Here is a 13266-nt window from a genome sequence, read left to right as displayed (position 1 = left end):
GGTGTATCCAGACACATTTTTCAGTGGGGGGGGGATTAAGATTGTTTTTTGGGGAGGGCCAAAAATTGTAAAATTTCTTTCTGAGGAAATTCCAATCTTTACAAGGCTTTGCACAGTATTTTTCAATTTTCAATGGCATAAGCGTCAAGTGAAAAAACGAGGAAATCAATTGATCTAGAGAAAAGTTGCATGCCTGATTCCATGCTTTAGGGAAGGAGAAGACTGAAATGAGGCTCTGATATGGCTTTTTTCTCACTTTCCCTGCATAAGTTGTTTTTTTGATGTGGGGGAGGGGGAAATAGCTCTTGTTAGCCCCCTGGATCTGCCAGTGATGTAGTTTCGAGTTTCTTTTTCCCTTTTTCTTGGAAAAGTTAGATTTCGGGTATCCATGTTTAAATTGAACAGGGTACCCGGCTCCCCTTAACGCACACAGCTGCCCCTGGTTAAGAGTAGTCTTGATATAAAGGGGGGAATGACCTCATCTGCCGAGCTCATCTGGTTGTCACGACTCCCCTTCAGGTCGCTCTGCAGCTTCAAGATGAGGTTGTCACGGTGGCGTAGCTGGGCCTTCAGGTCCTCGATATGGCCTTGCATGATGGCGTCAGTCGTGGGGATGTCCTGGGGGTTGGGGCCCAGGATCTGATCCCTAGAGACGAGGCGGAGAGCCTCCAGCCTGCCAAGCTGGTGGAACAGACAAATGGATTACATGCAGGTTCATCATGTTGCCATGAGCATGTGGTAGGAAAATTGCCAAAGTTGCTATCACAGGAAATGTGTTGAATTTTTAATGACATATGTGAACATTTACAGGTAAACTGAGAGAGAGGCTCAGTGACAATTAATACACATGTTAGGGGGACTTACAATTATAACAAATTATGTCAAACAAACGTTTTTAAGAAATAAAATCTCTGTGCAGAAGCTGGAAGCAGATTTGCCCAGCTACACTACTGGCACCAAAAAATAAAGCTACGATGTACACGTACTGTATGTATTAGGACAAGCTATTCAAAGCTAAAAACACATCTAACATTACCACTCCAGGTAGTTCTACACATGTACATGTCGGTACTGCTATCATTTTGATGCATCTTTAAATATGAATGTCTAACAGACCGACAGACAAGATCTCATCACTTTGTGATACTGACATTCTCTTAAAATGAACTCCCAATTCCTCTGCTACATGTATGTCCAGTAGAAGGACACTTTGTGGCACACTTTTCGGGGGTGCCACTTTCCTTAAGCCCACATCTGCAGGCACCCAGTGCCCATAAAATGTGTACATACATGTACAATGTACATGTAACCACCAAATTTCCAAGACAGAAATTTTAAATGAGAAAAGCATTATGATTTCCAGTTCTGTCTTAAGACCCTGAATGCTCATCAATAATCTGTTTGGTCATAAAGCATGAAAGTTGTTTCAACATCCTACACACCTGGAATTTTAATTAAAATTTTCCCCACAAAAACCTTCACCTTTGTCTCAGGTGATACTAGGTAATAATTCGTATCTATAGTTTGTTATCGAAACCTGACTCCATAATTTGAAACCGGTTCCCGACACCATCGGTCAGGTACTTGCACTGTGTAAATGTTTGTACAGTATCATCACTCTCGATGATGTGCCCCGATGATGTGTACCAAGTCCTCTCGACCAACCTCATTTGGCGCCGAGACAAAATGGCCAGTAACAGATTCAGTTTTCTTGAGCTGTGTATGCCCCGCAACGTAAGGCCGCCAAAGACACAGCTGTGGACTTCCCAGTAATTTGCATTAATTGCTAAATGCTGCCCCATGTAATGCTACGCTAATTGTTTTTTTTATTCTGGATGCAGCCAATGGCGAAACTAGGGTGACATTGTTGAGGGGACAGGCGGCATGGCCACAGATGTACACAGTTTTTCAAGGGCACACTGAAAGCAAGTGAACAGTGGCTTGTACAGAAGTTGTAAACATTACGAAATTCGGAACGAGGTACCGAATTCATTGATAGATCTTGCAGCGCAATCCACATACATGATGTGGTATCATTACATATTGTTTGTTTACAATATGAACAACAAATCGTTCAATATTTGATAGATAGATAGTCGTGTGTCCGGCAGAAGGTCGTAAGCATGCTTACTCCCTCTTGCCCGGAAGCATAATCACACTGGACAAATGCTCCCGGTAAAAGGGCAGAAGAAAGACGCTCTCTTTATTTAGTAAAAACGGATAAAATTTACTACAAAATCAACACAGGCTGTGCAAAAAGCAACCTTTGAACAACTTATCAAACAACTTGGGAAATGTTTTTGGAGCAACTTGTAAAGAAATATTTATATTTCATTAAAATAAAACAGTTGGATACATACATGTACCTCCTTTTGCTTCCCGGCAAAAGGTCATAAGCACTTAAGATCTTCTTCCGGCCACACAACGAGATATCAATAAGAAAAATATTCACAAGAAATAATTTGTGCAGTTCCCAATAATACCAACAGTGAAATTTTTCCCACAGAGAGCCCAAATCTTCAGTTTTCAAATTCAAAAATGTAGGCCTATAAACTTCAAAAGCATAAACTCAATTGATCAAATAATATCAGTCTAGAGTATCACAACATATGGACATAGTGACCTTTCCCTACTGTTACAGCAATTTGTGTCTAAATTCAACTTTAAATATCTCAAGACGGCAATGGCAAAGTTTAAATCCCATCAGTACAAACATGTTTTAGAACATTTATTCTTTACATGTACTGTACATGTATGTCTGGGGTCAATCAAATTTTTACGACTGAAATTTTTCGTCAGTGTTTTTGTTCAATATGCTGCAAAGTTTAAGAACCGCACTCCGTAAACATGGAAACACAAATACAATCTGTTGTAGGCTGCTAGAACAAGCCTTGTAATTGGTCAGATTGCACGAGATCTGTGATGTTAATAGGCCGTCCAAATATGGTATACTCCAGAGTATACATGTACATGCTCCATCTCTTCCTCTTCATAGTAAAAAAAAATTGAAAATCTATTATTGTCCTGGGTCAACATATGGCTACAATAATGTAATGATGCTCAAGACAAACGGGTCTATCCGAAAAATGCATTTCTCTTTGCGAGCCATACTCGAGGCACGCATGCAAATACATGTAGCAAACATTTGAGGCAGACAAATTACAGAGAGATTTGATCAAATTACTAAAGCATGTAACCATGGTGATAATGCCAATTCCCACACGACCAAGGGAGATGATGTGATTACAGTGGGGAAAAAAGTCCCCCTCCCCCGGAAAACATATCCCTTCATGTTTCATCGTAGCACAAGTAAACAACCTTGAAATCCCTGACGTGCATAGATGTGGATACACTACACGTTTATACAGACCTACAACATTTCGCTCTAACATGTTTTTTCCCTTGGGAATACACCTCAATTTGCAGGACACAAGGATAATTCAGTAAAGAAGGTCGCGAAATGTCTGAGAAGCTTTTGCACTGAAGAACAAAACGCTCAGGCGAACAGATACTCTTGCAAACTTTTATATTCCCAGCTCAATTACACGCCTCAACCAGGGACTCAGACTTTGAGATGTCGAATGACTACAAGTACAGCTACATGTAAAGTACATAAGAGTCAAACAATTCTCTACAAAGATCTTTTTTCCCATTTAATTTGAGGCTTAATCCTAGTATCTGTTCATCGAAATGTGAACATTTTGGTAGGGCTTTGATCCAACCACTTCAGGAAATAATGCACCCCTGTAGATATTTTGTGAATTACGGGACTCACAATTGCGACCCATTAGGGCCATGCTGAATATTCGATCGATTAACAAATATTTGAATATTATTTTCCAAATTCGAATATTTGAATGCAAAATTCATGAGACGGAAGGGAGAATTTTCTTTTGTTTTAAATGAGAAAAATTGCACTAAGCAGGCTTGTTTCAATCTATTCAAAAGAAGAGCGACAGAAATTTTACAACATGTACAATGATTCAAAAAGTAAATTATTCATAAAAAAATCTAAATGGAATAGAAATTTTCAACAGAGCAAGAGGTATTGTTTGTCTCTTAAATCTTAATAAATCATGGCTGGAGGTACTCTACGTGAGAAGCTATTACAGTGAATATAATGTGCAAGCATGTACATTATTTTGTATGGTTTAATCATCTACAATCTGCCAGATGGTAAGACTGAACATTCAAATATTCGATTGAATTGAAAGTCGAATATTCAAACAGTGAATTATTCGAATTGACTCAGCCCTACGACCCAATCTGTGAAAAGAGTCATTGTTCCAGTTTGCATTAGTTGATGTTTCACTTATTTGGCATCCTACTGGAATGGACACTGTTTGGGTGAAAACTGTTGACAAATTTCTACTGATTTCCTAAGTGCAAGATTGTTTTTAAGGCTTGCAACTCAAAACTTGTTGACTTGTGACTCGTATTCCAGACATACCAGAGTGGGTCACAAATTGTAAATAACGCTGCTACAAAGTAAACAAATTAAAAGTACGGGGCCCTGTCATCAATACTAACTCACAAACTCAAAATCTATCTTGTAGCTACTTACTTCCCACTTGCCTGTCGCTCTTGATTGACCAATCAGGCCTATCAGGATGTTCAAGTCATGGTTAAGGTCGGCATTCTCATCTCTCAGGGCTTCATTTTCCTCTCTCTGTCGATCAAAGCGGTGTTGTAAATCCTTCGCAGAAAATAGCAAGATACTTTGTTTTCAGTACAATGTAATAAGCATTACAGACGCATTACATAATAACTATTACATAATACACCAGCTACCATGAACATGGGCAATATTACAATGTTGCACACTCCTTTCCAAAGCCATAATGCATGCTCCAGCCATGCGCATCACATCCGTGTGCACACTTTTGATGAAAACTGAGGAAATTCCAATCTTTACAAGACTTTGCAGAGTGTTTTTCAATTTTCAATGGCTTGAGTGTGAAGTGAAAAATGAGGAAGTCAGCAGTTGACCGAGGAAACGTTGCATGCCTGATCATGGCTGTGATGGGTCAGAATACCATGGGACAGGGCTTAATTGATCTGGCTACTGTCACCGTGGAAATATTCATGCATTTGATCAGTGTGCATCCGGAAGATTCCTGGCGAATGTAAAAGAACCCCTGAAACAAACTACTCTCGTATTCTAAACCCTCAGGGACCTTCTCCCGCAATGCCAAAGTCGTAATTTTTGCCTACTTGTGGCCTGCACAGTGCAAACTGTGGCTGACCGTAACGTACAAAAGTAAACCGAACACCAAATAATATATTTTTGTACTTACATGTAATGAAAAAACCTCTTTCTTTAGTGGGGGAGGAGACAAATGTGTTTTTGAGGAAATTCTATCACGAATTAAGAGTAACTTTCCGCACCCTTTCCAGGACCAACATATGTCCCCATATGGAATTTGTCCCCACAAATTCGGTGGCAGTACATGTGTGGGTAGGCCTTCACCGCACTCAGGGAACGATTTTTGGTGAGGAATGTCTGGACCGAGCCCTGGAAGAACATCTTGTCCCCATAACGAACTCGTCCCCACGATAACCATCATTCAGCACGTGTGTAGTCCCTACAATTACGGGTGACAGAGCATGTGGTAGTCTGCAAACCGATGCAACACTTACGTGGAGTGTTTGCTCAGTATTCTGTTTCTGAATGTTGACCAGTCTCATCTCATGCTCAGCTTCACGGGACTTGATAGAGTTCTCCTGAAATTACCAACAAGGCTTGCTCTAATAGGGTATTCAAAATGTATTTGACAATATACTTAACAATACATTTTAGACTAGACCCAAGACTGGCATCTCAAGAAATGGAAAAAAACAAACAAATGAAAAAAACAAACAAACAAACAAACAAACAACATGAACAAAAACAAAAAAACACTTGCTGATCTAAATTGGGGAAAGAATTGGACCATGGACCATGACAATATTCAAGAGTCATTCATGCATAAATTCACCCAACGGACTTTCAAATTGTTCTTGATGGGTACCAAACATCCTTCAATGTTAATCACAGGTTTGGGCAGCAAAACTTCTGTGAGGTACATGTACATGTTCACGTTGTACAAGGCTGATTACTGAGAGTACTAATGAGCCATTTGGGTATTCCAACAGCGCATGACTAGTACAAGGCTATTTGGGAACAACAACATGCGTGCATGATAGTTTGTCCAATCTATGCAGCCATATGCTGACTCATAGGTGCTTTGTCCTCGAAAGACCTTGGCTTTTTGAAATACCCAAACGGCGCATTATTTCAAGTAGTCTTGCACAAACCTTGATTGTTGTCTGGGCTTCTTGTAGCTTGCCTTCCAGTGAGGCAACTCTCTCGTTGGCTTCCCTCTCTAAATCCTCCACAGTTTTCAGAAGCACGTCATTCTGCTCAGTCAAGTCATTGATGTAAGACTGTAAGATGCGTAGCTTTTTCTGGAAGGGGAATAGATAATGTGAGTTAGGCTTGGATAGTATGTATCTCAATAACATCACATAGTGGTGGCCTTTTTTTATGTCGAACAATACTGACCGATGACTACCGAAATACCAGCAAACTCGGTATGGAATTTCAGTACCACGGTAATCTTATAAATACATCTATGTTTGGAATGTTTGCAAAACCCTTTTAAAGTAAACGAAAACCACAGCATCATTATATTTCATTCCATTCTTTGTGGATAAACAATACCATTAGTTTTGATAGTATGAAGATAGTTATGCTCCCATTAATTTCATGATACATGTAAATTGTAGAAATGTAACATTTTCAAGCAAAATTCTGTGCAGATCATGGTGTATGACCATGGAAACCCTCATCTCCAACCAATGGCATTTTCTCCATACATCTACATGTACATCTAGATATATACGTGTATGGAATTGTTCCAAAGGTGCAATCAGTCGATATGCCCAATAGCCTAATTTTTTTATGGTAATGGGTTTTCCCCCTTACATCAACGTACCGGTATATATACAGTACATGTACTCAATGAATGTCTGAATTTGAAGGCTTGCCAAAAAAATTCACAAGCCCACTCGGGTAGGACTCGAGCCTACATGTATGTTGGTTCATGGTTGGTGTAAGGGCAAAAGTGTTGACAAAAAAAATCTCCCCAGTGCAAAGTACATCTTGAAATGCCCAATCTGTCCACAGTTGGTCAATCTTAGTCATGTTAGTGCATGATTTGTCAATACATGTAATTCCGCGATCAGCCAACCACCTTTTATATGTATTTCAAATTCACGGCTGTGACAGAGTGTTTCCAAAAATGGGAAATAAAATTGGAGATTTCATGCTGAATGGACCAATCGCAGAGAGTGATCCGGTGACCATGCAGATTGGCCGATTGCACCCAACAGCATGATGGGTTCAACAAGCAACGTCAGAGACTCAAGAATATCAACCCCGGCCTGAACCAAGATCCTGTTATGTACATGTAGTCCAGTTTAATTTCTGATCCTTTCCATCATAAGGGGAAGGGTTCCAGTTTCTACTATCACCAAAAAGAGGGCATGCAGTCCACGTGGTTAATCAAAGCAGTGATAGGACTGAAATATGATGATACATGTACATGTAGGTCGACTGCCATGTATCTATTGATCCTTTGAAAAATCTCAGATCTTACTGATTCTGAGGGATCTTTGTTGAGGGATCAATCAATAATATACCGTAGTACAGTCATGACAGTGGACAGATGAGATGATGCCCAAATCTACCAATCATGCCCAACATTTATTATTATATCAACATGATTACTTGGCCTCCTACTCGGTTTGACATCTGCCCCGCTCCCGACGTTGAATCACACAGTTGCAGTTCTGGGGACACATGTAACATAACCCAAGAACTGTGGGGTACGTCATCTGCTCCGCCCAAACGAATGTCGGGCAGACGTCAGGCCCCACAGTAACATGTATGGGTGTAGGGGTAACAGGGGTGTCGGTCACTTCACCCCATTTCCACTTCGCCTCATGCCACTTCGCCCCATCTCCACTTCACCCCATTTCCACTTCGCCCTATTTCCACTTTGCCCCATTGATTATTGTTCATTCTGTTCTTTAGTAACAGAGCCATAGGCCTGGATGCAACAAGTAAAAACATCAACGTTTGAGTACCCAAATAAAGATCGGGGAATCCAACTTCCAGAGGCCAAAACAATGCTTCCGATTTCCTGACCGCCGGACCCAAATTTTTTGGCGAGACCCTAAATTTTCTATTGGCAAGTTAGAAAAATAAAAGTTTCTTCGAGTTTCGTTGTCGCTGTGGTAAAAACATGTGAGCTAAGTGCTGGTTCCCGCCGCACTGCACCCATGTAAGAGAATGCGTGATGGAGTGTGGCAACCAGTCTATTCATGCTGCGGCGACCGTACACGTACTTGATGAGAAATAACCCAGATGCTAGTCCAACCATACATGTGCATGTATGTATTAATTCACCATAATGGCAACGTAGTCAACATTAATTTAATGCCATAGAGTTTTCTATAATAACTACCGGTACATGTCGTTTGTGGAACTCCCCTCTCGACCATTTTTTTAAGACACTCGGGCACGGACGGTAAAGTGGAAAGGGGCAAAGTGGAGATGGGGCGATCTGGGTATGGGGCGAAGTGGTTAGGGGGCGACGTGGAAATGGGACGAAGTGACTTTAAACCGGTAACAGTACTGTAGTCACTCACTCACAGACATCAGACCCTAATCAATTAAATTAGACGTAGGTCCTATACGTGTATCTAGTCAAAGTAACTAAGCATGACTAGGAGTCCTAGGCCTAGTACTCGGACCTGACAAATTGCTTCTTTTGTAACATTTGGACAGAGTAGGACCTCCTATCACCCGACCATGTCCAAATGTTAAAAGAAGCGATTCACTGGGTCCGACTCCTCGTCCCAAGTGACCTAGGCCTAATCTTAAATCAATCATCATCATTCCTTAGCATCATGAGCATGCTTAGGCGAGCCTACCCTAAGTTTTACCTTCGCTGTTTCTTCGTGTCCATCGTCCTCCGCCTCGAGTTTTTCCAAACGACTGTTGTAAAGCTCCCGAAACTCGTTCATCAAGCCCTGCATGGACTCGCTGCCGGTGCTGCTGACATTGCTGGCACGAGAGCTGGAACCGTACAGGCCTCTCCCCGCGGGGCTCGCGGCGCGGATAACCGGTGTCGAGGTGCTATGTTTCATGCCGAAGTTGGAGTCCGTCAGCGGTCTCTCGGCTCGAGTCCTGTGCATGCTGCCGCTTCGTCCATAGCTGAATTCTGCCATTTCTAAATGTGATGCATGCTTGCACCGCTCAGATCATGTTGTGATGTTAAAACGGAACTGGGATGGAGTTCCCTGTCAGGAATATTACCGGTAAATTTCAAATCGGATTATTTGCGCTGCTCTTCGATCGGCACGGCCGATTACGCGTGAAATGTACAAGTACATGTACAGGTTTGTACGTATGTGTCGGCGTAATTAAATATTGTGCAGCTACTGTAGCTAGCCACGCTCTGGTACAGCACAGAAGTACTCGAACAAACACACGCTAAATTCTGCTCGTTGATTGGCCTATCACTCATATGGACCACCCGACGGCTGTTGACACCTTGCTCAAGTTCCTCCACCTTTAGCTTTCGTATTTGAATGTCCCGCCAGGCAAGAGAATGAACACTTCGAAAATAAATCAGAAAAATTCCAGGGTTGTTGATTTTTTTATTTTAAAAAGAAAATATAAAAATTGGATTTTTAAAAATTAAATTAGATTGTTTTATCTAAATCGGATTTTTTTATTTTTATAAAAATTGGAGTCTTTTCAAAAGCAAGCAATTATTAGCTGCGCATGTAACAGTTTTCTTTTATCGAATTGTTTTATTACAAAATTGAATTAAGCAATTTAAATCAAGTAATTTGATTAATTTCAGAAACCACCATGTCTTAGCCATGGTGAAATGCATGCAATATAACACTTACCGGCACATGTACCCGCAGAGAAGACACTTCTTTCAGAGACAAGTACGGTACATATACTGTACCAAGGATAAAGTGCATACCAGGTTTTTTAACCGAAATTTTGACAAAACTAGAGTTCACAAGAATTTGTTAACACGGTACTTATACATGCATCAAATGACTAATTAGTGAGAAACATGCTACAAAATGGTATTTTACCTTGGTATATGGTGCAAAAAGCAGTCTCGGTTTGTTTGTGATCCAGCTCCACGGAGCAATGAATTAGGCTTGATTAAAAGTTAATTTATTAAGGGCATTTATTAAGGGGTATTTAGTGGTTTTAGTTACACTGTATGACTAACATTTCTAATCGCAATAAAATATATGTGTACCTGTATATAAAAGGTAGATGTACACTGTACATTGATACTTTACCATGTCAAACTCTGAAATGGACAATTCAAATAAAGTATAATTAAATCATGATTATAGATCCTTCACATCAAATTTGCTTACTGAATCCAAAAAGCTGATTTAAATCAAAACAAGTGGATTGAATTGAACAAAAAATCTTGCCAACCCAGAATGTGTGTAACACGTGTGCATTCATATTCCTTTAATACTAGTAGGAATTGGAAGGCTTACAGAGGGGGGAATTGTTGTTTAAAAAGTGCAAAACCTGCAAACATTTCCAATCAGCAAAAAAGACTATAAGAATTGAAATACTTTTGCTTTTTTCCCGAAAAATTAAATATGTTGATTTAAATCGCGATTTAAATCGGTGATTTAAATCAAGGTGATTTAAATCAGCCTACGCTGTAGGAAACATTTAAACAATCAAAAATTATTACAAAATTTAAACCAAATTTCGATTTTTGCTTGCTGTCCAATATTCAAATGGGTTTTCAACTTGTAGTATAATGTGCTTGTAGTAACTTTCGGTCACATTATTTTAACCATAAAAGAGCTTGGGGCGGAATCCGCCCCCCCCCCCCCGAACTTTTTTCCCGATATCGCCGCAGTGCTTTTTTCAGGATCCTTTAGGAGCTTTTAGAGTAGTTATTTACGGTCATTTTGAAATCAATTTACGAAAATTGAGCACACTGTTCTTGCACAGCGCATATTTTTCCAAAACAGGTCAGCCAAAAACGTATACTTTTTCCACTGCGGGGCTCAGTGCACGCGCGATGCCACGCATGTTGCCTTGAACCGTAAACAACAAAGCCATACATGTATGGCCGATTGAGCTCAATTTCCACATTAATAATTATAAGGAGTGTCATTACATGCATGCCAAGTTTCAATAAGAAAAAAATAGAGCGAGGCACAGCCGAGTTCTTGAGGGCGGACCCCCCCCATAAGATGGATCAAAATAACCCGGCTCTTTTAGAGTTAAAACGATGACCAAAGTGGACTATCGGCAGATTTTCCTCCTCAATAGTTTTTTTTTGGGGGGGGGGAAACACAAGGGATCATAGGGCTAGACTGTACGGGGGGTCCCATGCCCGTTAGTTACGCCACTCTGTCCTTTAATTTTTGTTAGTTTCTTTAAGTATTAATTTTCGCACTTATTCGTTCATTATGTGGTTTCATTTGTTTGTTAATGAGTATATAGGCCTAGTAATTATTATAAATCTTTTTTACCTTGACCAAGCGACACGGTAACTGTGTGATCGAAGTTACAGCAGGTGCAATTTAACCAAGGACGGATCAGTAACAACATTAGGGCAAAAAATCTTACCTTGGCGGGGGACAAAATATTTTGAAATATTTAACGTAACCTGTTGTGAGTTTTCTGAGGGGAGCTCCATTCTGGGCTTTTTAAAAGGGCCTTTGGAAGAAGGGGAAATGAAAGAGACCCACAAATTGCATTTCTAATCATTACTTTTATCTCAGTATTTATGAAAATCCTTTTGGGGATCCGCCAATGTGTTTCAACTCTTGGCTGAACCCTTTCTTCTAAGTTCACACTCATATCAGCTACTCGGAAGGCCCATTTCCAGCATTTGCAGCAGTGTGGTGTTACGTTATAGCGCCCCCTGTTAGTCGTCGGTAAGTATTTTGAGCCCTTGGTATTCAATTGCTGAACCTAAGATGGATTAGCCAGAGCGAGAAAGGCGAAGCCGAGACCCGAAACCGAAGCTAATCCTGTCGATAAAACAAAAACTATTTAATGGGTTTATTTTTGTTGGTTTATTTGTTAATTATTGTTTTCTTTGTTTTTATATAATAGGCTGGCTATGTGCATGAGTGAAATTTCTAAAGGCGCTGTTAAAGCTAACGATGACTCTCCAGCTACTCTCTTGAGGCTGAGTTCGGGCGGCTTGTTCTCGTATGTTCACGAACAGCTCGATTTGTTCGTGGGTCGGCCGCTCGAACGCCTGGAACATACAACCGGTTATTGCTGGTGCTTTTCTATTTAAACATTAATTTTTTTTGCTGTGGAAAATTAGTATTGTTAATTTGTAAAACTTTCCATTGTCTCCAGCTTTGTGAGCCAGCTTGCGTTCAAAAATCAAAATCTCACAAGTTTGTCCTTGTGTTCCTGTAAAACCCTGACGAGAAGGTGGTGTGTGATCCTGTTCCGAGAACAGTGTTCTTGAGTCGTGTTCCCGCCGTTTGAGCGCAAGAACAAGAAACCCGTGTCAAAAACAGGCTGCCCGAATTCGACCTAACCTATCTGTCGAAAAACAACATAGGGGGCGCCAGACTTTCATTTCAGACAACCAAAAGAAGGCAACGTGCATGGGATGGGAGCTATTTCAGGATGCAGGACGTAGATTTTGGGGAGAACTCATCAGTCCATTTTTTTGAACAATTACAAGTTGCACACTTCCAAGTGCGCGTGAAACGTGCGACCTACGTGTTCAGGAAACTGTCAAAGTTATCAAAGTAGTAAACGGAGTGAAATGAAACTTAGTAAGATCTCCCGCCCTTTCGTACTGCTCGATCGTCTGCAGCCGCCAGTCGAACTTAACACCTTGTAGTTGGTTCATCTTGGTCCGAGTCAGTGCCTTATACTCGAATAACATCTCACGAGAAGGCTCAACTTCACGATTATCGATGCGCGGGAACTGCTCCAGGAGCTTCTGTAGCATCACAAAATCCATTTCCCCTTCAAGCCGAAATTTTAAAAAAAAATCAACAGGCCTATACATCCACCAATTTAAAGGCCTATAGGCCTTTCAAGAAACTTGACTTTGTGGTTGAACAAGCCCCGTTTAAATTTTCGAGTGAGATGAAAAAAATGTAATTAAATTCTGGTATTGTGCGAGACGCACTAGATAAAACCTGCCCAAAATCCGATGGACTGATCTTTAT

The 13266-nt window shown here is 40.6% G+C and overlaps 1 protein-coding gene across 3 annotated transcripts in view; it reads right to left on the bottom strand.

The window, feature by feature from the left end:
• Nucleotides 1–9500, bottom strand: part of LOC110973616 (uncharacterized) — a 58516-nt gene extending 49016 nt beyond the window's left edge. For 2 of the 3 annotated variants that reach the window (XM_022224547.2, XM_022224548.2), the window contains exons 1-5: nucleotides 8992–9500; nucleotides 6298–6447; nucleotides 5641–5724; nucleotides 4565–4696; nucleotides 478–681 (exon numbers count right to left, since the gene is read on the bottom strand). In XM_022224547.2, the coding sequence (XP_022080239.2) occupies nucleotides 478–681; nucleotides 4565–4696; nucleotides 5641–5724; nucleotides 6298–6447; nucleotides 8992–9276 (855 nt within the window). In that variant the 5' untranslated portion in view covers nucleotides 9277–9500. The remainder of the gene's footprint in view (nucleotides 1–477; nucleotides 682–4564; nucleotides 4697–5640; nucleotides 5725–6297; nucleotides 6448–8991) is intronic. The other variant, XM_087137684.1, reaches the window with a different exon arrangement.
• Between the last annotated feature and the right edge of the window lie 3766 nt (nucleotides 9501–13266).

This window comes from Acanthaster planci, linkage group LG06 (genome assembly GCF_054643075.1).
Source record: "Acanthaster planci isolate LZ-2023a linkage group LG06, COTS_SCS, whole genome shotgun sequence".
Taxonomy (NCBI): domain Eukaryota; kingdom Metazoa; phylum Echinodermata; class Asteroidea; order Valvatida; family Acanthasteridae; genus Acanthaster; species Acanthaster planci.
This window is presented reverse-complemented; position numbering and strand designations above follow the sequence as displayed.